Source organism: Bos indicus x Bos taurus, chromosome 8 (assembly GCF_003369695.1).
Source record: "Bos indicus x Bos taurus breed Angus x Brahman F1 hybrid chromosome 8, Bos_hybrid_MaternalHap_v2.0, whole genome shotgun sequence".
Classification (NCBI taxonomy): domain Eukaryota; kingdom Metazoa; phylum Chordata; class Mammalia; order Artiodactyla; family Bovidae; genus Bos; species Bos indicus x Bos taurus.
Genome location: NC_040083.1, coordinates 6,402,708 through 6,429,957, shown reverse-complemented (window position 1 = coordinate 6,429,957; position 27,250 = coordinate 6,402,708). Strand labels below are relative to the sequence as shown.

Here is a 27,250-nt window from a genome sequence, read left to right as displayed (position 1 = left end):
GGTTCGTCTAGTCAAGGCTATGGTTTTTCCTGTGGTCATGTATGGATGTGAGAGTTGGACTGTGAAGAAGGCTGAGCGCCGAAGAACTGATGCTTTTGAACTGTGGTGTTGGAGAAGACTCTTGAGAGTCCCTTGGACTGCAAGGAGATCCAACCAGTCCATTCTGAAGGAGATCAGCCCTGGGATTTCTTTGGAAGGAATGATGCTAAAGCTGAAACTCCAGTACTTTGGCCACCTCATGCAAAGAGTTGACTCATTGGAAAAGACTCTGATGCTGGGAGGGATTGGGGGCAGGAGGAGAAGGGGACGACAGAGGATAAGATGGCTGGATGGCATCACTGACTCGATGGACGTGAGTCTCAGTGAACTCCGGGAGTTAGTGATGGACAGGGAGGCCTGGCGTGCTACAATTCATGGGGTCACAAAGAGTCGGACACGACTGAGTGACTGATCTGATCTGATCTGATAAGAGGAAGCTGTTTTTAAAAGGTTAACACACTATTCATGTATACAGATAATTGAGCTGGCTTTATGAGTAGGACTCATTGCAATGTTTTTTTCTATTAACTAAACCACAAAACATCAGACCCTCGATAACAATTACAAAGGTAAAGTTTTGAGAGGAAGGCTTTAGGTGAAACTGCATTTATGCAGGACTCTTCTGCCTACTTCCTTTCCTACAATCTGCATATGTACAATGAAAACTCAGCATACGTGACACAGAAGTCACAACTAGCACTCCAGAAAAGCATGGGAGGAGACAATTTGCTTTAGCACTGACTCAGCTTCTCATGTAAACCAGTGTACTTACTGACTCCAACTTCTCTAGATTGGAAGAATTTTAATTCCTACCCAAATTTCTGATAATTTTGATATAATTGATAAAACTTTGATGGATAACAAAAAGAAATTTTAAGAAAATTAAAAACAAGTCTAATGTCTTAAAATTTTATCTTTTTCTGTTAAGACAATTTAGATCATTCCTCAGCCCCACACTGAAATAGAAGATTGAAAAATGTATTCAGTTATATCAACTGAGAGGAGAAGGCAGTGGCACCCCACTCCAGTACTCTTGCCTGGAAAATCCCATGGACGGAGGAGCCTGGTAGGCTGCAGTCCATGGGGTCGCTAAGAGTCGGACACGACTGACTTCACTTTCTCTTTTCACTTTCATGCATTGGAGAAGGAAATGGCAACCTACTCTGGTGTTCTAGCCTGGAGAATCCCAGGGACGGGGGAGCCTGGTGGGCTGCTGTCTATGGGGTCACACAGAGTCGGACACGACTGAAGTGACTTAGCATAGCACAGCATATCAACTGAGATTCATTAAGTCCTTACAGTGTACCTAATACTGTGCTAAAAAAGCACAATGAAGATTTGAAAAATTCCAGAATAAGAAATTCCTTGGTTAGATAAATTCTAGTTGGGAATGGATTCAGGACAGTTTCATTTGTTTTCACAGTGCCCTCATTACCTGAGACAGAACAGGCACAGTTTTCTTTTTAAGTTACTGACATAGGAGCCTTTTTCTTATAGTTAAGTGTCACTACATTTTACAATGGAGTAAAGTATAAATAAATTCACAGCTTGTTTATATAACTCATATTATGAATTGGGGAAAAATAATTCCCTGAATCTTACTTCAGCTAAAATATACTCAAATCCTGTATGTAATGACACACTGATTATTTGTCTGGTAGTCTATCCTTCAGTCTCGATGGGTTTACCCCATGTGGAAGACAGCTGAAAGCATATTTACCATTATAAAATAATATTATGGCTTCATTTTCCCTTCGGAGAAGGCAATGGCAACCCACTCCAGTATTCTTATCTAGAAAATCCCATGAATGGAGGAGTCTGGTAGGCTGCAGTCCATGGCGTCGCTGGGAGTCGGACACGACTGAGTGACTTCAATTTCACTTTTCACTTTCATGCATTGGAGAAGGAAATGGCAACCCACTCCAGTGTTCTTGCCTGGAGAATCCCAGGAACAGGGGAGCCTGGTGGGCTGCCGTCTATGGGGTTGCACAGAGTCGGACACGACTGGAGTGACTTAGCAGCAGCAGTAGCAGCATTTTCCCTTGGAGATAGAAAAACTATCCCTAAATGCATTGAACTCATTCAGCCACAGCTTCTTGAAGCAGACAAGGGCAGGGCAAGTATCGACCAACAAACAGAAAATATTCAAGACACTATCCCCAAACCCGATTATACATTTAAGGACTATCAACCATTGGCTAACCTACATTCCTGGTACAGAAATATGAATGTATATAAATCAAGACCTAGAACTAAAGCAGAGGCCTTTAGGAAGATTAGATACATAATTAAGAGTAAATTTTCACAATCACAAGAGGCAGAATTAGGGATTAGAAATATACAGTGTTCAACTGTACATTTCTACCCTCTTCTAAATTTAGGAATGTTCCCAGATGATACATAATATGTATTGCGAAAAATCCTTACACTCTAATGTCTGAGCAGAATGTTTTTCTAGATGTTAGACAGAAAAGTGAACCTTGTGTGTTGGATCAATTAGGCAGGTAATTCTTAACACTAATGCGACATACTGTCTTTGTACTGTCCCACCTTTCCTGAAGTCACAAATCTGCCGGTGACATCAATGCCCACAGGTTCAGTAGATGTCTTCTCAGTACTTGAACAAGGTTCTGACTTAGCAGAACTGGTCTTTTTTCTTTGTTGTGATGGAGTCTAAAAAGAAAAGGTATTAAGACTTCATAAACTATGTGCTTCCCTGGTGGCTCAGAGGTTAAAGCATCTGCCTGGAATGCGGGAGACCCAGGTTTGATCCTTGGGTCGGGAAGATCCCTTGGAGAAGAAAATGGCAACCCACTTCAGTACTCTTGCCTGGAGAATCCCATGGAGGGAGGAGCCTGGTAGGCTACAGTCCATGGGGTCGCAAAGAGTCGGACATGACTGAGCGACTTCACTTTCTTTCTAAACTATGTGGGAAGGTAGCATGTATATATTAAATTCCTCTGTCATTTAAATATTCATGAAATGTGACTGCCAAATACTGCAAGTCTAATGAGACCACATGCTTTTTGAAATCTACAAAGTGATGAAAATGTGTTATGTTAGTTTGTTATAGTTTAGGACTAGTAGCTCCAAGTCACAAATGTGTCAAAACAAGTGACTTGTATTTAAAGCAAACATCAGGCACTGTAAGGCCACTCAGATCTGTGAGTAGCACAGTAATTGGACTGTGCATTAATTTGCTGACTAGGTAATGACTTTATATATTAAAATATAGCCACTTAACATAAGTTATAATCTATTAATAAAATTACCTTCTCAAGACTACTTAACTCCTTGTGTTTCTTCATCACACAATTCAAAATATCACATATAATTTGGATTTTCCATTCTGCAAATCCACACTGGATAAACTGCTTTTTTGTCAAGATTGGTTTATAATTAAATTGATCACGAAGAAGCTGTAAAGAGGAAATAACAGACCAGCATAAAGGTTGGGAACAATTTCTTTCAAAAATCTAAAATGGTAAGTGACCAGGGATGTGACTACCATTTTTAAGAGATGGGGGAGGATTAAGCCACTATAGAAAGGGCACTAAAGAGATTTGTAGGGGTGCTATGAGATCTGATCAAGCAGGAAATAGGTAGAAAACAGGTAGCTAGGAATGTACCAGATAGCTATCCAGAAAGATGGAAAAGATAATCATCAAAAGTTTTAAATATTCTCATAGGAACTAGAAAAACTCCTTTGCTTGCTAATACCAGGTATCAGAAAACCATAGTTCTCTTTGTTTATAGAAATTATGACAATTTTTAGACAAGTCAGTAGGCTACTCAGTTTCAATTTCTCATGTGTAAAACGAAAGAAACAGATTAAAACAGTAATTTCCAAAATCTCTTCTGTGTAACCTCAGATTTCCTAGAAGTCCTTTCAGACTTCCATGGATGCTTTCTGAGGTAAGAGGCAAAGAAAGGGAAGATTAAACCGAGACTACATATAAAAGCTACCATCTCATCAAACTCTTAAAAAAGAAAAAAAAAGCAGATTTGATTTGATAAATTGGCTTTTACTATTTTTCTAAGGTTACATAAACCACACTATGTAAATAAAATTAATCATACAAAGTAGGGCTTTGAAAAATCAAACAGATTAAGTTCAGGATACATGTAGTACAAGTGTAGATGCCAAAGTAGATAATAAGACATAGTTTCAGATCTCAAGGAACACAAGTTGTTCTAACATAAGTTGCAGTTCCTTCTTACAAACAACTAAATTAATGAATTAACGCACAATTCTATGAACCACAAATTTTACTTAATAAAACTACATTCACTCTAACTTCTGCCAATATACCAAATTTTACTAAAAACAGATATAAAATAGACAAATGATAATCAATGATAAATGTTTACCAGTCATATTTATTAGAGTATGAAACATAGAAGCAAACAAATTGCATCTTGATTGTAACAGAGACTGCATTTACATAAGATAAATACATATGAAAATACTGTCAACTATATATGTATATTTTTGAGATTAGTTGTTTGTCAATTGCTTCATTTGCTATTATTTTCTCCCATTCTGAAGGCTGCCTTTTCACCTTGCTAATAGTTTCCTTTGTTGTGCGGAAGCTTTTAAGTTTAATTAGGTCCCATTTGTTTATTTTTGCTTTTATTTCCAATATTCTGGGAGGTGGGTCATAGAGGATCCTGCTGTGATGTATGTCGGGGAGTGTTTTGCCTATGTTCTCCTCTAGGAGTTTTATAGTTTCTGGTCTTACGTTGAGATCTTTAATTCATTTTGAGTTTATTTTTGTGTATGGTGTTAGAAAGTGTTCTAGTTTCATTCTTTTACAAGTGGTTGACCAGTTTTCCCAGCACCACTTGTTAAAGAGATTGTCTTTAATCCATTGTATATTCTTGCCTCCTTTGTCAAAGATAAGGTGTCCATATGTGCGTGGATTTATCTCTGGGCTTTCTATTTTGTTCCATTGATCAATATTTCTGTCTTTGTGCCAGTACCATACTGTCTTGATAACTGTGGCTTTGTAGTAGAGCCTGAAGTCAGGCAGGTTGATTCCTCCAGTTCCATTCTTCTTTCTCAAGATAGCTTTGGCTATTCGAGGTTTTTTGTATTTCCATACAAATTGTGAAATTATTTGTTCTAGCTCTGTGAAGAATACCGTTGGTAGCTTGATAGGGATTACATTGAATCTATAAATTGCTTTGGGTAGTATACTCATTTTCACTATATTGATTCTTCCAATCCATGGACATGGTATATTTCTCCATCTATTAGTGTCCTCTTTGATTTCTTTCACCAGTGCTTTATAGTTTTCTATATATAGGTCCTTAGTTTCTTTAGGTAGATATATCCAGAAAAATAAATGACCCAATCAAAAAATAGGCCAAAGAACTAAATAGACATTTCTCCAAAGAAGACATACAGATGGCTAACAAACACATGAAAAGATGCTCAACATCACTCATTATCAGAGAAATGCAAATCAAAACCACTATGAGGTACCATTTCACACCAGTCAGAATGGCTGCGATCCAAAAGTCTATAAGCAATAAATGCTGGAGAGGGTGTGGAGAAAAGGGAACCCTCTTACACTGTTGGTGGAATGCAAACTAGTACAGCCACTATGGAGAACAGTGTGGAGATTCCTTAAAAAACTGGAAATAGAACTGCCTTATGATCCAGCAATCCCACTGCTGGGCATACACACTGAGGAAACCAGAAGGGAAAGAGACACGTGTACCCCAATGTTCATCGCAGCACTGTTTATAATAGCCAGGACATGGAAGCAACCTAGATGTCCATCAGCAGATGAATGGATAAGAAAGCTGTGGTACATATACACAATGGAGTATTACTCAGCCATTAAAAAGAATACATTTGAATCAGTTCTAATGAGGTGGATGAAACTGGAGCCTATTATAAAGAGTGAAGTAAGCCAGAAAGAAAAACACCAATATAGTATACTAACGCATATATATGGAATTTAGAAAGATGCTAACAATAACCCTGTGTACGAGACAGCAAAAGAGACACTGAGGTATAGAACAGTCTTACGGACTCTGTGGGAGAGGGAGAGGGTGGGAAGATTTGGGAGTATGGCATTGAAACATGTATAATATCATGTAAGAAACGAGTCGCCAGTCCAGGTTCGATGCACGATACTGGATGCTTGGGGCTGGTGCGCTGGGACGACCCAGAGGGGTGGTATGGGGAGGGAGGAGGGAGGAGGGTTCGGGATGGGGAACACATGTATACCTGTAGCGGGTTCATTTCGATATTTGGCAAAACTAATACAATATTGTAAAGTTTAAAAATAAAATAAAATTTTTTAAAAAAAAGGAAAAAAAAAGAAACTATATATGTAAGGAGTTATAAAAATATGGATCTAAAAAAACCATTTGATGACTTCTAAAAGAATTATTATTTCATAAACTCAAAATACCTTATAGACAGTATCTATGAAGCGCAAGTCATTCTTTGCTAGGAGCTCAATGTTGGAGTCGACCAGAAGTTCTGCTACATAGGGTGAGTATGAGGTAAGGGAATAGCTGATGATGGGCAGAGAGGCTGCTGTATCTCCCTTTACCAAACTGTATGGAAAAAAAGAAGAAAGATTTTTAATATGCTTAATTCCACAATGAAAAGCTGTTAAAAACTCATAATTTAACATAACAGCCATAATAATTAGGGGATGCACGAGACCCTTCAGATTCTACCCCCTACTCTAAACCAGTGCAGCCAAATTACTATGAAACAAAAACTCTTCAGCATCAATACCAACAGTCTGTTTATCACAATACTTATTGATTTTCCAAAGACTAGCCTTACTTGATCAGTCTATTTTCTCCTACCAATACAGCAAATGTACCTCCTTACAGTACACAAGTAGGCTTTACGGTTTTGCAAACATTCTCATATTAGCTCACTTACTCTCTATCATAAACCTCCAAGAGAAAAATACTATGAATTCTAAGTTACAGATGAAGATATCAGGGCTGGAAAAGGCACCACTGCTAACAAGGTTGACCAGTTTACGATCTTCCCCTGACAGCAGGCTCATTTGGAATCTACCTTGTTAGATTATGCTAATTCTTCTAGCCTAGAATAGTATGTCTTTCTCTTCAGTTATGTGTCATTCATTCTATATGAATAATCCATCCAATCTCAAGCCTTCCATGAAGCCATCTTTCTGACCCACAAGGATCTCTCTAGAACAACTCCCCAGGTGTTCAGGATTAGATGCCTCATGCCCTTGTCTGGTACTGTTGTCTAACTGTCTCCACACATGAATCTTTCTCACCAAGAAGTGCCTTCACTGATTCTCTCTCAACAAAGCACAGCACGTATTTGTTCAACTGATGTAACAATGTACTTACTTCAAATGATTGTTTTCCACAAAATTCAAACATGTACATAAATCTCCCCATCCTGCCCCAAATTTTAAAATAAGGAAGAGAACAAATATGATAACATTACATTTTGTTTTTTCAGGACAAATATAAATTGTTTCTCTTTTATCTTTATGGCTACAATTATAATTTATTCAATGAGAAAACTGCTCTGGCAACTCTGTCTCTCTGTAAGACAGTTCAAAACAGAACATGAAAAGGTACTTTTTTTACAGAAAAATCTGTCTATTTTATGAACATTATAATAGAAAACAGCCAGTCTATAATGAATACCTCTTTTGCTAAACAATCTCAAAAATCTTGGTTATCCAGTTTCCATGGACTTAAGACTAGAAATAGTAAGAAAAACAGAAAAACAGATACTATAAATTGGCAAGCCAACACAAAAAACAACAGATGTCAGGATAAAACTTTAAAAAGGGAAAAAAGTATAAAGAACCCAAAATACGTGGAGGGAGGGTGCGTGTGTGTGCGTGTGTGTGAGGCCAAGGAAAGCAATCTGAAGCAGCAAGATAGTGTTACCTCCCCCAACCCCATGTCAATAAACCCTGCAGACATTACTACATTATAAAATAATCTAAACTTGTTCTTAATGATAAGCATAGGTCAATAAGAAAAATCAAATGTTTGAATGCTATATTCAGAATACAGGAGAATAATCAGTATATTTCAGAATTATTTCTATCCAAAATGCCTTTTAATATGTTAATGCTTAAAAGTGGGAAGAAGAAAATGTGGTTACTCAAACTGATTAGTCCCTGCAAGTCTGGACAATAGAGATGTCCCTGTTTTGAGAAACCAATATATGACCAGTACATAGTATGGGAGCAGATTAGGGAATAACCTGCTTCTCACAAATGATGGTCATAACAGTCATCTGAGCTAAACTTTCCCTAGTCTCTTCACTACCCTTTCGACGGCAGCCTTCTCTTAGTTTTCCCTGGTTCACAATCAGTTCTAATGAGGTGGATGAAACTGGAGCTGATTATACAGACTGAAGTAAGCCAGAAAGAAAAACACCAATACAGTATACTAACACATATATATGGAATTTAGAAAGATGGTAACGATAACCCTGTATGCGAGACAGCAAAAGAGACACAGATGTCTAGAACAGTTTTTTGGACTCTGTGGGAGAGGGCGAGGGTGAGATGATTTGGGAGAATGGCACTGAAACACGTATATCATATGTGAATCGCCAGTCCAGGTTCGATGCATGACACAGGAAGCTTGGGGCTGGTGCACTGGGATGACCCAGAGGGATGGTATGGGAGGGAGGTGGGAGGTGGGGTTCAGGATGGGGAACACGTATGCACCTGTGGCGGATTCATGTTGATGTATGGCAAAACCAATACAATATTGTAATTAGCCTCCAATTAAAATAAATAAATTTAAAGATAATAAAAAAAATATTTAAAAAATAGAATATCTAGGATGCTATTGAGTAGTTGGTTTAACTCAGATTCACTCACTACTTGAACACATACCTAATATGAACTTGTCCCTCAATGCATACATAGAATAAACGTCTAATTAGCTTCTAAGATGTTCCATGCAGTTCTAGAAAGGGGGAGACTGCAGTGAATTGAATAAAAGCACCAGATGTTAAGCTGCATTCTACTGGGAGAAATATTTAATCACTCAGCAATCCCACATAGGAAGGAAAAGAGGTATCAAAGGCTAAAGAATAATAGGAGTGTATATTAGACTAGCAGAATTAGAGAAGAAATGTATGTTGCTATATTTTACAAAGGCAAGTCAGTCATATTTGGACAGTGGAAACTAAAGCAAATGGTTCAAAGCAGGGCTATTAAGTGAGACAGCTTAATAACAATCTTCAAGTATGATATAAGTTGTCATAAGAAATCTGTTAACTAGAATCCTCCAAATCAAAAAGGAATACCACCCAACTAAATGTGGGAGGCTAGTAAACTACAGAATTAATGAAATCCATTATACTTGCATGAGATTAAAAGTTGTACAGAGACCATACCTTATACTTACAATGTCGTGCTTCTACTTCTAAAAGCTGTTTCAAATCTCCTGAGTTGGAATTTTTCATTAATTCCTACTGAGAAACAAACTCCTAACTGTGTTCTAAAATATCTCAGTCACTTGGATGAAAAAAATTAAAGGACCTATATAAAATCTGTATTTTTATTTAGATACTCCTCCCATGTCAAATGTTACCTCACATCATTAGTGAAAATAATACAAAGAAGTTCAATATTGCAGCTTACCCTACACAATCCACCTCTCTAGGATAATTTAGCGAGCGAAGCACTTGTTCTAAGTTCCGTAAGCTTCTTTTTAAGTCACCTGTTGCCATTATTTAACGTTTGATTCAACTCCAGCTTTGAAAATTATCTAATTTTTCACCTAAAAAGAAAAGAAATCCATGAGACATTGTTTAACTCTTTGTATTTCTGAAGCTTATTTAATCTCTTTTGTTCATAGCTCACACACACTTATTGTATTCATTTTAGCTATTTCTCCCCAATTTGTCTTCCCTATTGGTCTGGTATCCTCTATATATTCCTGAATGTCAGGTGCACTTTTCCCTTCAATATTTTTTCATTAAAAAAAAAAAGTAAGTTTGCCAGATGTTCACCTTCTTACAATGAGTCTGATATTACCTGTGTGCGTTCTCAGTCATGTCTGACTCTTTATGATCCCATGGACTGTAGCCCTCGAGGCTCCTCTGTCCATAGCATTTTCCAGGCAAGAATACTGGAGTATGTTGCCATTTCCTCCTCCAGGGGAGCTTCCCAACTCAGGGACTGAACCCACATCTCTTGTGCCTCCTGCACTGGCACGCAGATTCTTTACCACTGATATTACACGACACTCTCGCAAATATTTAAATTATGGTACACCAAAGTACCATTTGGGAAGACATATCCCCCTAAAATAATCTCCATCAATGACTATTTTGGCTACTTATAAAGGGTACACAATAAAATCAGTAGGAAATGGAGACAAAGAAATTAAGCACAGGTTTAGTCAGTATTCCCAGGGCTCTGAACTTACATAGCTGTAAATCAGATGGCTTGCTTAAAAAATAAAAATAGATGAGTTTAAAAAAATTCAGGATTCGGCTAATTACATATGGCAGATTAAAATGTATGTTACCTTTATTCCCTTTTCTAAACTCCAGTAAAATGAAAGTAAATGACTAGAAACCATATATATTCATCAGGAAAAAGAAAACCAGAGGGGACTCCGCATGACAAAATTTTGGAAGATGGAAAACAGATGGATGAGTTAACAACCAACCTAGCAGAGCAAAGTTAGATCAATCCCATTCACCTATTTAGCAGGAAACCGACAACACCAAGACAGGTTCAGAAATGAGGGTCCTTGATTATCCTGAGGGGTACAGCCAGGGGCCTGAAATAAGAATGATTATTTGAAGGTTGACATAAGAAGCGACTAAACCCTAGAGACTTACTGTTTCTCTGCTTCCACTCCCTCCCTCCATATATAACCTGCTCTGATAGGCAACTACCTCTGATCCCCAGGTTTATCAATGAGTTTTTAGAATAATCAGCACAACCCACAAAACTGAGTTGGAATTCATTAAAATTTAAAACTTCTACAAAATAAACTGTTAGAGAATGAACAGATAGGTCACAGACAGAATATTTATAAAATACTACTGGATAAAAGACTTATTTCCAAAGTACACAAAGAACTCTAGAGTAAGAAAACAACCCTATTTAAAAATGGGCCTAGTATCTGAAAGTCTCATTAAAGATGTGGTGGTGGTGGTTTAAGTGTGTCTGACTCTTTGCAAACTCATGGTCTGTAGCCTGCCAAGCTCCTCTGTCCACGGGATTTCCCAGGCAAGAATACTGGAGTAGGTTGCCATTTCCTCCTGCAGTGGATCTTCCTTACCTAGGTATCGAACTCCCGTTTCCTACTTGGCAGGCAGATTTTTTACCACTGAGTCACCTGGAAAGCCCCAAAGAAGATATAGATGCAAATAAGCATGTAGGATGCTCAACATCAAATGTCATTATGCAATTATAAATTAAAAAATGACACCACCGCATATCTTATTATAATGGTTAGAATCCAAAAAACTGACAGTACCAAATGCCTCTGAGAACAGCAACAGGAACTCTCATTTTTGGTCGGTGGGAATGCCAACTGCATAGTCATTTTGGAAGATGGTCTGGCAGACTCTTACAAAGCTAAATGTCACACAATCAGCAGTTGTGCTAGTAAGTATTTACCCAACTGATTTAAAATTTTAAATGTACATACAAGATTCTGCATGGAAATGTTTATAGTAGCTTTCCTCTTAATCATCCAAAACCAAAAGATATTAGGATGTCCTTCAATAGGCAAATGAATTAAAAAAAAAAAAACTAATACATCTATACAACAGTGTATTATTCAACAACAAAGAAAGGCAACCAAGACAGAAATGAACCTTAATGCATCTTGCTAAGTAAAAGAAACAAGTTTGAAAAGACTACGTATTGTTTGTTTTCCATTTTATGACATTCTGGAAAAGGCAAAACTGTAAAGACAATAAAACTAGAGATCATGGCTGCAAGGATTCAGAAGTAAGAAGAAAGATCACAAAGAGTTAATGTGCAAAGCAACCTCACAGAAGGGGAGGGTGAAAAAGCCAAAAGCTAAGTTGACTCTGGAAATGAGAGGCACCTGTAAGACTAAAGGAAGAATGAACTGCACATAAACACTGTACTCCAGTTATAGAGTCATTTCCCATGTACATGTGAGTTATGATGCTTCCACACATATACGCTGCAATTGAACAACTCGGTAAACAGATGGCTGAATAGTAGAAGGTATGATTCTCACTGCTGGATGGGAGTTTACAGAGAAGCAAAGGAAGGCGACTGGAATCAGCCCTGCCTTGTGGATTAGTTCAACATATCAGTATGAACTCATGTTTACCTTAGTATAGATACAGAAATACGTGCAATGCTGGCTCCCTGGAGAAATGGCCAATTCTCAGACTGAGGGAGGAAATATACAAGATGAGCCTGAGGCTCATTTTATCATTATATCATTCTAGAAAGTAAAAAAGTACACACAAAACAAAGAAACCAATCCCATACTTGATAGGAGTATGGCATAAGGAATGAAACAGCTTCCAGAGATCAAAGCTGAAACTATCTGAACAACAACAACAAAAATCAGTATAACTCAATGTGAACAAATAAAGAAAAAAAGTCTTATAATGATTTCAACATATGTAAAATAAGCATGTGATAGAATTCAACATTTACAATATTAGGAACAGAAGGGAACTGCTTCCCATCATCTACAGGATATTTACCAAAAAATTACTGTAAACATCATATGTAAAGGTGAAATATTGAAAGCTTTCTTCCTGAGATGGGGAAAAGGCAAGTTTATTCACTCTTACCACTTCTATTCAATATTGTACTACGGGTCTTAGTACAAAAATACAAGAAAAAAAAAAAAACTAAAAAGGAAGAAAATAAAAATGTTACTACTCACAGACTGTATTTGAAAAAATTCAAAAGAAATAAAATGAATTTAGCAAGGTTGCTGGACTGAAGGTTAATATACAAATATTGATTGTATTTCTCTGTATTTCTCAAATAATTTAGAAAATATGTTTAAAAATATACATATAAATAATTCACTAGCCTCAAATATCGTAAATGTGTGAATAAATTCAAAACAGATCTGTAAGACCTCAAACAAAACAAAACAAAAAAACAGAAAACTTTATTGATACAAAGCCCTAAATAAGAGGTCTACATTCAGATCAAGGATTTAAAGACTCAATAAGTTGATCCCATAATTCAATGTATTCCCTCCATCCCATGCCCCACCAAAACACACTGTAGTTTTTTAAAGGTGGAAATTCACAAGCTGATTCTAAAATTTGCATAGATATGCAAAAGATAAACAGAAAATAACACCATGGTGAAAATGATCAAAATTGGAAAATTCAACCATTGGATATAGAGAGTCATTATAAAGTTAAATTTAGAATTATTGAAAATATCTACCAACACAACAATGGAATGGAATAATGCACAGAAATAGACCATGCATATATCAACACTGCTGCTGCTGCTACTAAGTCACTTCAGCCATGTCCGACTCTGTGCGACCCCAGAGACGGCAGCCCACCAGGCTCCCCCATCCCTGGTATTCTCCAGCAAGAACACTGGAGTGGGTTGCCATTTCCTTCTCTGATGCATGAAGGTGAAAAGGGAAAGTGAAGTCGCTCAGTCGTGTCTGACTCTTAGCGACCCCATGGACTTCTTGCCTGGAAAATCCCATGGACTGCAGCCTGCCAGGCTCCTCCGTCCATGGGATTTTCCAGGCAAGAAAGTTGATGGAGAATAGCCCTGGAAAATGGATAGTCTTTTTCAATAAATTGTACTGTGTCAACTGAATACCCAGATGGGATAAATAAATCTTGACCTCCTTGATGTAAAGGGAACTTTATATCCTTTACAATCAATTACAGGTTTGTCAAAGATCTAAATGTGAAATATAAGACAGATAGGTTTCTTGGAGATTATAGAATACATGATTCTTCAGGTAGAAAAAGATTTCCGGTCTTAAGACTGATAAAATGAGTCACAATAAACTTTCTATCTTCTGTTCATTGAAAGATACCATTAGAAGAATGGAAAGATAAGTCATTGAGGGGAAGTTGATACTGTCAATATACATAACCAACAAAAAGATTTTAAAAAAAATCCTACAAAGTAATAAGACAGACAACTCAATAGAAAAACAGGAAAGAGATCTGAACAGTAACGTAAACGTGAAAACAACAAAAATGTGAAAAGATATGCAACCTTAATAATCATTAGGAAATTACAAAGTAAACCCAAAGGCAAGGTTGCAAAGCATCTGAAACAGAGCACAATGCTGTCAAAGTATAAATTTGTACAATGATTTGGGAAACTTATTGCTGCTGCTGCTGCTGTTAAGTCGCTTCAGTCATGTCCGACTCTGTGCAACCCCATAGACGGCAGCCCACCAGGCTTCCCCGTCCCCAGGATGCTCCAGGCAAAAACACTGGAGTGGGGTGCCATTTCCTTCTCCAATGCATGAAAGTGAAAAGTGAAAGGGAAGTTGCTCAGTCGTGTCCAACTCAGCAATCCCATGGACTGCAGCCCACCAGGCTCCTCCGTCCATGGGATTCTCCAGGCAAAAGTACTGGAGTGGGGTGGGAAACTTATTAGTGATATCTAGTAACATACTCAGGGTCCATGAAACAGGAGTATGAGGCCAATGGATACAAATAACAGAATATGTGTGTACTTTTATGTGCACAAAAAGATAAGAACAATATTTGAGATTTTAAATGGTTCATTTTTTTTAATCTCAAAGAAAATAATACCATGGAATTACATTTTTAAATGACTCATTTTATGGCATGGGGCAGGGCTTTCTCTAGACTAAAGGAGGTTATTCCCAAGGGAGGTACCTAAACTAAACAGGTAAACAAATGGTTAAAAACTTTTGCAAGAAAAAGACAAAGGGCTTCTAAACTGTAACCAATGAGGCAAAGCTCAGTAACACACTTCAAAATATCTAGTATTTATAACTGTCCAAATATATAACAATACCTTGAGTACTGAATCCTCTGGGAATGCTGCTCCTCTCAAATGAAGTCACTGACATTAAAAACAAAACACAACAATCCATAAATCAGGGGAACTAGAGTCAGCATGATCATGTCCCCCTGGTCAACATCTCAGCAGTTGCCTAGGGCACAAATCACCTTCTCACACACCTTTTCTGTATCTATATATAACCTGAGATGGGGTACAAATGTGCAAAATCCTAAATTTAGTAAACTTTCTATATTAAGCCACTACTGTAATTCTGTACCCTTTCCTTCTCTTAAACACAGTATCTTTTTCCTTATAGCTCAGCTGGTAAAGAATCGTCTCTAATGCAGAATACCCAGGTTAGATTCCTGGATTGGGAAGATCCCCTGGAGAAGGGATAGGTTACCCACTGAAGTATTCTTGGGCTTCCCTTGTGACTCAGTTGGTAAATAAGCTGCCTGTAATGCAGGAAACCTGGGATTGATCCCTGGGTTGGGAAGATCCCCTGGAGAAGAGAAAGGCTACCCACTCCAGTATTCTGGCCTGGAGAATTCCATTGACTGTATAAGTCCATGGGGTCACAAAGAGTCCAGTGCAACTCTCACTTCCTGTTCCAAGTCTCCCCTCCTTTATCCACACGGTAAAGAACACATTATTGAACATACTTTTAAATGCCCATATGTGAGTTTTAGTCAATATTTTCCAGCCAATCAACCACTTCAACTAAGTATTTACATTTTTAAGCAGAGGAAATTTCAAGTGTGTCAAATGCAAAAAAAACTAGAAAAAAAAGGAAGTCATTCTAAAAATCACTTTCAACAATATATTGGCCAAGAAAGATCAACCTTATTTAACATCTTTCAGGATAACTGGCGGAATATATGTATATAGGGAAGCAGTTAAGGATGACTTCCCAAGACCAGCCTTAATTTTCTTGGAAAAGATGAAGTGGGAATTAATCTGGCTGTTGACTGCAAAAAATATATATAGTTTTGGGTGTTGTCACTGGCCAATATAGTAAGTCTAAGTTTGGTAAGTTCCAGACCCAGGTGCATGTGCTAAGTTGCTTCAGTCGCCTCCGACTCTTTGCAACTCCATGGGGTGTAGTCTGCCAGGCTCCTCTATCCCTGGGATTCTCCAGGCAAGAATACTGGAGTGAGTTGCCATGCCTTCCTCCAGGGAATCCTCCCCACCCAGGAATAGAATCTGAGTCTCTTACCTTCTCCTTTACTGGCAGGTGGGTTCTTTACTGCTCATGCCACCTGGGAAGCCTCCAGACCCATGTACCTTAATCAATTCTTCTAGGGGCACCTTTTCTCCTAAGACATTTCTATTAACTTTAGTATAAATTTTATCTCTTTCCACAGACTTCTTTTAACCCTTTTTGAGGTATATTCTGTCTCTGTGATACATGAAATTTTGTTTTATTTAACACTTTATGGTATCTTTCCTTTCTCTTAAGTCCTGTAACATATATTAATGTCTCATTATTTCTACCTCTGGTAATGGAATTTCTGACAACAAAGTATGTCCCTGGAACACATCCTCTTCTGCATCAGCAGAATAAATATTCTGAAGAAGAGTATGATAAAAGTACAGCTGGGATCTGTAGGTGAGGAAGATAAGTGATAAAATAGGAAAGAAAAAAATTAAAGGATTAAGAAAATTGAGTATTACAGAAAAAAATTACAGCCACTGCTCTACATTTACATGGAAAGCTCTACATGGAAAGTTTATTATAAAACTGAAAAACACTAAAAATTAAGACATTAACAAAAAGCCAATCTAGGAATTGTGCACATTTTAACACAGTAGTTTCAGACATGAAAAATAACTTTTTAGGAAGTCACTTAACATTTTCACTTTATAACACTTATAAAAAGAAATTAAAAGACAAAGGCATATACCACTCAGCTTGTAGCAGATTCAACCACTAAAATGGTCTCAATATTGCTTCCTAGCTTCCTCCAGAATTCTCTGCTACAAGTTAGATCTGCCCCACTGTATTACAGGAGGCATCGTGGAAATGGTATAAAACAGCAGTTTAAGACAATTAATCTAATTCAGTCTCACTGCCACTAAAGGTCATTAAATGATACCTCCCAATGGAATGCCAATGAACTCAGTGATTTTTGTTCAGAATGAAGCAATTAAACCATTGTTGTAAGGACTATGGTTGATGACTAAGGGTTTGTGACAGCTATTGATATTATCTATTAAAAGTAATAGAGGAGAAAATTGGGAGAAAGGGGGAGTAAGGGTCAAGTATATAACTGCGGGATAGCTGTGTTCATATATAAAACCGTGTAAAGGTCTGTGGATAATTTTAGAAAAAGTCTACTACAGCCCTGATTCCAGAATCCGAATTTCAGTTTTTTCTCCTAGTAACGAAAAAATCCAGTCCTGTATGAAAGTGAAGTACTTTTTCTTTCCCCCTGAAATACTCGGGAAAGGTAAAACAAGGAAAACATCAACTATCCTCAGCTCTTCCCTCTCATCAGTATTTCCGAGGAGCCGGATTGCTCAGCTCAGAGGCTCCAAAAAGAGGAATCGGTCCGTCCAGGACCCTAAGTCATAACCTATCTGAGAGGATGAGCTCTTCCCACTTGGACGTTATCAAAAGGATACCCGAGTCGGGTTCATGGGCAAGGCACATCTAGGGCTCTCCTCCTCCCACTTAATTTAAAAGGATAAGACAGAGCTGTTTACTTCCACCTCTCCCAGGCCTTCGGTTAGGGCAGCGAAGAGAGGCGACCCCCGCCAAATCCCGGGCGCAGCCCCGTCGGCTCCCCCGCGCTCACCCAGAACGGCCCAGCAAAGAAAGGGCTCCGAAGGCCTCTGGCCCCGCACAACGGGCAAAGGAGGTGGTAGCATATGCAACCCAAGAACCCCGGGAGCCCAGCCTCCAGCAACGAGTCCCTGCGGCCCGACGCCGCTGCCGGGGCGCGCTTCTCGCGCCGACCGTTTGTATTCCGAGCACCGCTGCAGGATCTTCAAAGCTCTCGGTTCCTCCACGTCCCTGGATTCTCCGCCGCAGATTCCACAGGATGTCTATCTAGAGCCCTTGGAAGACTAGTCCTGCCGAGAGGTTTTTCTACATTCAGTCAGATCCCAAGGTGCAGATTGGAAGTCTGCCCAGTTCTGAGGCTCAGAGGGCCTCGAACTGGAAAGTGAGAAGCCGAGACGCGGTGGCGAATCGTAGACCATGGAGATGAAAATACTTTCTGAAGCCTCTGAACCCTGACGTCACTTCCGGCAACAATAGGAAACGTCAAAACTCGGCCGCTGAGGGGGCTGCAGCTTGAAGCTCTCTGAGTTCGGAAGGATCCGGTCCTGTTTCTGGGATTCTCCCCTACCTCACTTCCACCGGCGTGAACGAGTGAAGTTTGAACCGGCTTCTCCATGGCCTGGGCGCCCGTTCCCGGCTGAATCGTTTTCTTTTTGGCTGAAAGCCCCCGCCCGGAGGCCGATTCGTCGCGGCGGCGGTGGTATCGCAGGTCGCCCAGGTAAGGGCGTTACCCTACGTATTTCATAGCTCTTGAGTCTCTTCCCTGTACACCCCTACTTTTCTCCTCGGAAATAATGACAACCGATGCTTACCAGTTGGCAGAAACTTGCCAACCTGTAAGACTTTGGGGCCAATGACAGAGCAAAACATCTTGAGTGACAGCGGTGCTGGCTAATTAAAATAAGGAATCCGTGTCAGGAGGCGGGAGTAGGTGTGTTCTTGTGTTCCTAGGTCACTGGGGTGTAGGTCAACTTGGGACCCCAGGTAGGGTCCGGCTTCACTCTGAAATAAAGCCGGGAAAAAGCAGAGGTTACTCTTCTAGCCCAGATGTAGCTTTTAAGTAGAGTGGGTTTGGGGGGGTTCATAAGCACAGTTTTCGATTTCTTACATACTTTCTAGTAACATGAATGGAAAACACTAACATACAGTTAATGTCACGATGGATTGCTAGCTGCTTTAGCTGTTAAACTTTGGTTATAAACTTGGCAAATTCTTAATTTGTCGTCTCGTTTTTCTCTGTGACTGGGCTCTAGTTTCTTACATGGCTGCTCAATTAAATATTATTAAAAGTGGATGAAATCACAAATGGATCCCAATCCTCAGTCAATTAAGGGTTTTACTTTAGGTTTTGTGTATATTTAACAATTTAATCTTTGAATCTACTTCTTCTAACAACTGGAGTTTTTATTTTCAGGGATCCCAGATGTTTCTCTCCATATCAATAGATCATGAACTTTATTACTGTAAAGTGAAGCTAATTTAGTTTTCCATTTCAGCTTTCCTTGTTTTTTTTTAAGTTTGGAGTTGGTGACCATATTTCTGGGATAGAGGGGATTTTTACCACCTAAGAAAATGGTTTCCAAAATTGAGAAGATATCAGAATGAGAAATAAGTTTTATTCTATTTTCAGGTTGAGTAGGAAGCTTGCAATTTTTATCCAAATAACTTGACAGTTTGTCTGAGGTATTGTACACACTGTGGCACTGGGCTTTCCCTCAAGTGAGCAGTCTAAGAGAGTGAGCACCCAAAACTCTCTCTAGTTTTTTATAACCTAGTATCGGAAGTTGCCTCCTTTCATCACTGCTGCCAACTGCCATATTCTTTTGTTAGAAGTGAGTCAGTAAATCCAACTCAGTCATTGTGGAAAGAATTACACAAGGGCATAAATCCCAGGGAGCAAGGGTCTTTAGGAGCCATCTTAGAGGCAGCTTAACACAGTTACCCTGGCTGATAACTTTTAGGAGTTAATAGGAATAACTGAGCAAAATTATATCCAAGAGAAATGCCTGGTTATAATGAAACAGGCCAACTTAGACAAGAATTTTCCTTCTTGAAAAGGGTTTTTTTTTTTTTTTTGGAGGTGGGGAGAGTTGTGTAGGGGGTCTTTTTTCCTACTGATTACATAAAGAAAGGCTTATTGTTTTTCTTGGAAAACTGCCTGAGAAATGGCATGTGTGAGAGGAAGGTTTGTCTTTTAAGGATATACATGAGCAGAGTACCTCATAACTGGAGATTATGTATTCCTTACCGATTGCTATTTTTCATGGTTGAAATGATTTCAAAATAAACATGGGCAAAGATAGTTTTTAAGGTGGAAAGAAGTTAGGAAAAGCTAGAGGTGAGCCTTTCTAGTGTAGAAAGAATGTGGCATGTCTATGTTGGTATGAGAGCAAATAGGGATAGGAGAGGTGTGTCTGAGAACAGACCCACGTTTGTGTGTTTGTTTTTAAGCATTATTAGATGTCAGGTTACATTCTTTCAGCACTACTGGATGCATATCACCAGAACAGATTTTGTCAGTGAACCAAATAAGCTTATTAGACGTGAAAGGTATAGGCTTCAGGGTTTATTATTTTGGCTTTGACCCACTGTAAAATTGCCTATGCTTCTTCCAATTTTGAAAGATGTTGTCAATCCTTAGTAAAGCATTGTTCAAGTTTATCTTTTAAACTTCAGGTGCTTAACACTAGCCAGTGTAAATTTTCAAATTGTAGATTTGGCTTTTAAAATGTTGCTCCCTATCAGGTTAACATACTTCGTTTGTAGTAGAATATAGCCAATTAACTAATGTACTTGTAGGCCCTTAGATGTCTGCCAAATTTTAAACAGGTGCTTGCAAAAATAACACAGTTGAAATACTTCATTCATAAAAAATATTTTATGGTAATAACTAGATAAGCTAAGCCATGCATCATAATTTATTATACCTCTGATCAGTTTAATAGGGAATGTTTTGTGCTTTTGAATAGGTTAAAAATAATTATTTTCCTTACTTCAAGTATGCTGCTAAGTCACTTCAGTCGTGTCCGACTCTGTGCGACCCCATAGACGGCAGCCCACTAGGCACCCCCGTCCCTGGGATTCTCCAGGCAAGAACACTGGAGTGGGTTGCCATTTCCTTCTCCAATGCACGAAAGTGAAAAGTGAAAGTGAAGTCGCTCAGTCGTGTCCAAGCAATGAATTACCAAGAAATTATCTTTACTTTGATCACAGAGCATTGAAGTTAGTCATTCAAATTCACAAATTTATCGTTCATTACTTAACCAATGGCTATATACAAGTCTGTTTTTTCCCCCTACATTTTGATTCAGATTTGAAAATTGAGGGTAATCCATTGGCTGATATAATAATGTGTCAAAATCATTAATATGAAGTCTGTGGATTATTTGTCTACCTCATGTTGCATTTTCATTGATTATTTTACTTAATATTTTAAAACAACTTTAGTGAATACATCCACTTCTAGAAATTTATGTTCCCAATTTATTTTTTTTTCCTCATGGTTTTGTTTTTCTGATATTTATTGACATAGATTCTATGGTAAAACTTGAATGAGTTTATATTCTATTTAGGGTAAATGTTTTTATGATGGAGAGATGAGAAAAGACATTTGGTTTCAAGTTTAGGCAGCAGGTTTGGTTTAGGTCTATGATCAGCAATTTGTGTATTCTGCAAGAACAGGTTGCAGAGGATTTCATAAGCTATTTGAAAGAAGGAACATGATTTCAGCAGGTGAGCCATGCTTGAAGAACCCCTGTTTGCTTATGCTGAGCAGTAATTTGTAGGAGTCACGAACATAGGGAAAAGACACAGAAAGGATAGATGCTAAATACACACGTACATGCACACACACGTCCATCTCTATCACCTCTTCATTTTGTTTTAATTTTTCGGATATTCTCATCTTTAGAGGATCACAGAATTTTATAGCTAAAAGAGAACTTAGAGATCATCAAGTTCAAAACTCTCTTTATAGGTGAGGAAAGTGAAACTTCGAGTATTGTGCCTTGTAGTCACAAGTTGAAGGAGCCTGAATAATGCACACATTTTGTGTTAGTCTGTTTTCACTGTTAGATGTTTTCTCATCTCACTTCTGACTTTTCTATTGGCTGCTGTCAGTATTTATTTTATTTTAGGGACTTCCCTGGCCCTCCAGTGGTTAAGACTTTATGCACCCAATGCAGGGGTCACAGGTTGGATCCCTGGTTGGGGAACTAAGATCCCACATGCTGCAGGGCATGGCCAAAAATAAAATTAAAAATATATTTATTTTGTTTGATACTTTGTCTTTATTTCTTTAAAAGTATGTCAGTAACAATGACAGTTTTTGTTTTGTCTTTTTAATTCCACAACTCTGATAAGAGTGGCCTTGTGGTCAGTGGGCATGGAGTGTGCTGTGCCCTGAGGGTTGGGAATGTGCTGCCATGACCACTGCTGATACAATTGGGTCGAGTAAAGAGTGCAGCCAGTGCAACTAAAAAATAATGCTGGTGAGAAATTCAATAAATTTATTTTACTCAAAAATTAAAACAGACAGTGGAACATCTCTCTGCAAAAGAAGCTGAAGAAATAAGTGAAATTGAATAAGCCCCCAATTCTCTGCTTTTTGGTTACATTTTAAGTGACATATCTTAATTTTTACACTTGTTTAGATACCATTTGGTAACATTCATTATAGAATCAAATTAAACAACAGGATAAAAAACCTTCAGAAAACAGTGATATTGTAAATCTTTTTTGATTTAAAAAAAACTACAAATGGTATGCCTTTTACTAACAAAAAACTGCTCTTGCAGGACCAGATCTTTAAATTTAATGAGTGGGTTTTTTTTTTTTTTTTTATGTGTTTAATGTACCCTGTGACCTCTTAGTACTTAGCTATTTCCCTTTTCTCCTTAGAAGGACCTCCTTGTGGACTTACCCTCCTTCATTTCTCTACAGTTGTTGCCTTTCAAATTTAGAAGTGTGCTTGGTTATCAGGTTTTTTTTTTTCTTTTCTTTTTCCCCCCTCTCCTCAGTCTGTTTTAAACTACCTTGGTGGTCTGTTCTTTTGGAAAAAGAGAAATAAATGCTGGGGCTGCCAATTTGGTTATAAATGTGGAAAATATTTTCTCACAGAATCTCCCATGTTCTTATGCAATCACATGATAACACTTAGAAAGTAACTAAAAATCTGGTTACTTCCTAGTTGGAAAAAAATTTTGAAAATTTCCAAGGCAATATAAAGGAGTGAATTTCCTCATTTGGTACACAGAGTTTTAGATCTTTATGTGAAATAGGAAATTTCTTATTTGTAAATCCAACTATTTAGACATTTAAGAAATATTGAAAAGTAATGATTTATAATGAGTATTTAAAGTAGCTCATTCATGTCGCTCAACACAGACTGGTGATTTAACACTGCTTACTCAGGAAGACACTTTATAGAATCTCCTTTGCTTCAAATGAAAATGTTTAAAGCAGAATGCTTTTTTGAGACCTCCAGACTCCTTTGTGTTCTTCCCATCTTCCCCTGCGTGTCATCCATCCATCTAAATGGTGTATGAACCATTCTTTATCACATATATTGTTTCCACAGCATGTGCTGTTTGAATCCTTAGTGCCATAGAATTACTGAAAGCAGTAGAGCAGTGTGTTCCTTTAGAATAATACTTTATTTGATGTTTAACTTGTTACATAGGGATGTTTTGATTAAAGATGATTAATATACTTTATAGATAATTTTATATTAGATGTACCAGTAGGTATTAAAAGCAATCTTTAGCATTCTTTTGTGGAAAAGTTCTACTTTTTTGAAAAGAGAACAAGATATTACAATAACAGAAAAGTATTGTTCTCAGAAATGTTAATAATTAACTTGATAGAGCTTTTGGTAATTAATATAATCTATGCTGCCTTCTAAGTGGAAGTGCCTTTGTGCTGTTACAACAGTTACGTTTAGACTGCCACTGTATCTCTTTTTTTTTAAAAATGAAAATTATATCTAAAATATGTCAGAAAAGTTTCTCAGATTTTTGCATTAGAGAAAAGGGAATGAGTCAGGATATACATACTGCTTGACAATTAAAAGATGCCTTTATATATTCAATATATTATCTCAGTTAAGACTGATAGCAATCCTGTAATACAGATAGGAGTGATTTCCTGCATTTTATAGGAAACCAAAGATCAGAAACCTTGTTTGAAATATCTGAGGTCACACAGCATATTGTGTAATTGGAACTCCAACTTTAAATTCACTCTCCAAAATAGCTGTGTCAAGAAAACCTGCACAGTTCTCTCATGCAGACCTCATATAGGCCACATTCTCTAGTCTCAGCATAATAAAACTAGACATTAATTTTAAAAACCAGAAGGCCTAAATAATTAGATTAAAAAAAGAAAGAGCTCTTCTAAATTATTTGGTCAATGTGTAAAAAAAAAGTACTATTGTTATTGTCACTGTTATTTTAATAGAAATAAGGATAGTAGTTAGGAGATTAAACAACTGATGGTTTTTAAAAATATTTTTAAAATATTTTAAAGAAATTATATCATTATTCTCACAAATTTGAAATATTATAAAATTATTATATTGTAACTTTTAACATTATTAATATTATAAAATTATCTCCAGCAATCAAAATTAAATCACATTATTTCCTGTACTTTGATTTTTAATGAGTAAACCACTTTTAATGTAGTTTGCATTTATGCTGTTTATTAGACCCAGGAAGAGGCACACATCAATTCTTTTGTATTTATACCTCCACTCGATTATTGATGTATCCTAAGTAAATAGCCTACACATTAATATAATTTGTATGCTTAAAGATTTGTATTCCTTGATTCTCTCTTCTTTTGATCTGTATAGTGTGTTCCACAAAGTCAGAGGTGATTCAGAGGTCATAGAGTTTTAATAATTAGTTGGATTTCCTTAAATCTAAAATAGTTACTATTTGTCAAATGTCACTAGACTTGCTGTGTCCTTGGTCACCCTCTTTAGAGTGTTTATTAGAGTGTCTAGTTATTTAAAGAACTTTATTGTGGCATCATTTAGATATTATAAAATTCACTTGTTTTAAGTGTACAGTACTCTGCCTCCCACCTTTTTTAGTGAATTGTAGATACACATGCAGTTGTGAGAAATATAGCAAGAGATCTCTTGTACACTTTGCTTAGTTTCCCTGGGTAGTGTGACATATTATAAAATCATAATATACTGTCATAACCAGGATATTGAAATCAACATATCTCACCTATCTTATTCAGAATTCTGCAGTTTATTTTTGCTCACATGTGTATGTGCATGTATGAGATTCTGAGCAGATTCACATATCCAGTACCACAGTCAAGACACTGAACAGTTCAAACACCACTGGGACGGATCCCTGGTGCTGCCATTTAAAACTACAGCCACTTCCCTTCTGGATAGTGATGCTGAATGTCTATCATGTAATTATGTACAATTTGTATATCCTCTTTGGCAAAGTATCTGTTCATGTCTTATGTCCTTTTTTAATTGAATTGTTTGATTTTTTTTTTTGCTGTTGTGTTTGAGATATTTTCTCTCCATCTGTAGCTTGTGTTTTTGTTTTCTTCATATGGACTTTTCAAAGAGCAAATGTTTTTAATATCGATGAGGTTGACTTTACCAACTTTTACTTTTATAGTTTGTACTTTTGATGAACTCTTTGCCTAGATGTAGACCCCTAAGATCTCCTTCTCTATGTTTTTCTAAAAGTTGTATTCTTTTATTTTATTTTTTAACTTTACAATATTGTATTAGTTTTGCTATATATCAACGTGAATCCGCCACAGGTATACACATGTTCCCCATCCTGAACCCTCCTCCCTCCTCCCTCCCCATACCATCCCTCTGGGTCATCCCAGTGCACCAGTCCCAAGCATCCAGTATTGTGCATCGAACCTGGATTGGCGACTCATTTCATATATGATATTATACATGTTTCACAGCAATCAGAGCAGAAAAAGAAATAAAAGGAATCCAAATTGGAAAAGAAGAAGTAAAACTCACTGTTTGCAGATAACATGATCCTCTACATAGAAAACCCTAAAGACTCCACCAGAAAATTACTAGAACTAATCAATGAATATAGTAAAGTTGCAGGATATAAAATCGACACACAGAAATCCCTTGCATTCCTATACACTAATAATGAGAAAACAGAAAGAGATATTAAGGAAACAATTCCATTCACCATTGCAATGAAAAGAATAAAATACTTAGGAATATATCTACCTAAAGAAACTAAAGATCTGTATATAGAAAACTGTAAAACACTGGTGAAAGAAATCAAAGAGGACACTAATAGATGGAGAAATATACCATGTTCATGGATTGGAAGAATCAATATAGTGAAAATGAGTATACTACCCAAAGCAATTTATAGATTCAATGCAATCCCTATCAAGCTACCAATGGTATTCTTCACAGAGCTAGAACAAATAATTTCACAATTTGTATGGAAATACAAAAAACCTCGAATAGCCAGAGCAATCTTGAGAAAGAAGGATGGAACTGGAGGAATCAACCTGCCTGACTTCAGGCTCTACTACGAAGCCACAGTCATTAAAAGTTGTATTCTTTCATGTTTTGCATTTTAAGTCTATGATCTAGTCTGATGATTTTTTGAAAGATGTGAAATTTAGATAAGGTTGATCTAATTCAGTTTTGCTTGTTGTTTACCATTTAAAGATTCATTCAGTCAACAAATATTGCTGAGTGCTTTGTAGGTCTGAGGCACTGTGTTTGGTACTGGATTTTTCCTCGTAGCCTATTGGGTTGAATCATTCCCCCGTCTTAGTACTTACAGGCAGTTCTTACTCTACATGGTACCATGTAAACTGAAATGTGTGCTTTTTAGAACCATGGCCTTGCTATGCAAAGTCCCATAGAACTGTTATTCAGTAGTTAGCATGGTCCTGTATAAGAACTACCTGTATATATATTTTAATTTTTATTTCTTACAGTAATAAAGCACAATATGATAGGTGAGTTCCAAAATTATTGTTGTCTTAAGGAACATATGTTTGAGTAATTCATATTTTATAATCAAGAAATATGCTTAAAAATACAGATCTCAACAGTTGTAAATTGATTTCAGAGATCTAAGAAATTAGCATTCTATACATAAAGCTGTTTATAATTCAGGTTCCTAGGAATGTGAAAATGTCATAAAGATCTATAGTAGAAATTTCCTGTTAATTAATTTAGTTTGTGATACTGCAAAAAGGACTTTTGATATATTGAATCTTCCCATGAAGTCATAAAGTTTCCATTTCTAGAAATATATCTGTAGTGATTAAAGATGATGATAGTACTGATACTGAACTGCCAAAATGGTCTCTCTCTTATCACTGACTGATGACTATATACTTGACTTTATTTGTCAAACTGTGTCAATCTAAGCAAAGTTAGTTTCTTCTAACTTTATATATT

General features: G+C 37.2%; 2 protein-coding genes across 16 annotated transcripts in view; one reads left to right on the top strand and one right to left on the bottom strand.

The window, feature by feature from the left end:
• Nucleotides 1–18,276, bottom strand: part of CEP44 (centrosomal protein 44) — a 37,623-nt gene extending 19,347 nt beyond the window's left edge. For 5 of the 15 annotated variants that reach the window (XM_027548952.1, XM_027548962.1, XM_027548963.1 and 2 more), the window contains exons 1-6: nucleotides 17,822–18,276; nucleotides 15,036–15,083; nucleotides 9,675–9,813; nucleotides 6,468–6,615; nucleotides 3,312–3,458; nucleotides 2,590–2,712 (exon numbers count right to left, since the gene is read on the bottom strand). In XM_027548952.1, the coding sequence (XP_027404753.1) occupies nucleotides 2,590–2,712; nucleotides 3,312–3,458; nucleotides 6,468–6,615; nucleotides 9,675–9,763 (507 nt within the window). In that variant the 5' untranslated portion in view covers nucleotides 9,764–9,813; nucleotides 15,036–15,083; nucleotides 17,822–18,276. Of the gene's footprint in view, nucleotides 1–2,589; nucleotides 2,713–3,311; nucleotides 3,459–6,467; nucleotides 6,616–9,674; nucleotides 9,814–10,710; nucleotides 10,825–11,331; nucleotides 11,389–15,035; nucleotides 15,084–16,517; nucleotides 16,627–17,821 lie in introns of all 15 variants that reach the window. The other 10 variants (XM_027548953.1, XM_027548965.1, XM_027548960.1 and 7 more) reach the window with 8 other exon arrangements.
• A 4-nt stretch (nucleotides 18,277–18,280) lies between these two features.
• FBXO8 (F-box protein 8) overlaps nucleotides 18,281–27,250 on the top strand; it is a 39,478-nt gene continuing 30,508 nt past the window's right edge. Inside the window, exon 1 of the mRNA XM_027548969.1 lies at nucleotides 18,281–18,526. The gene's annotated coding sequence lies outside the window, so the exon portion shown is untranslated. The remainder of the gene's footprint in view (nucleotides 18,527–27,250) is intronic.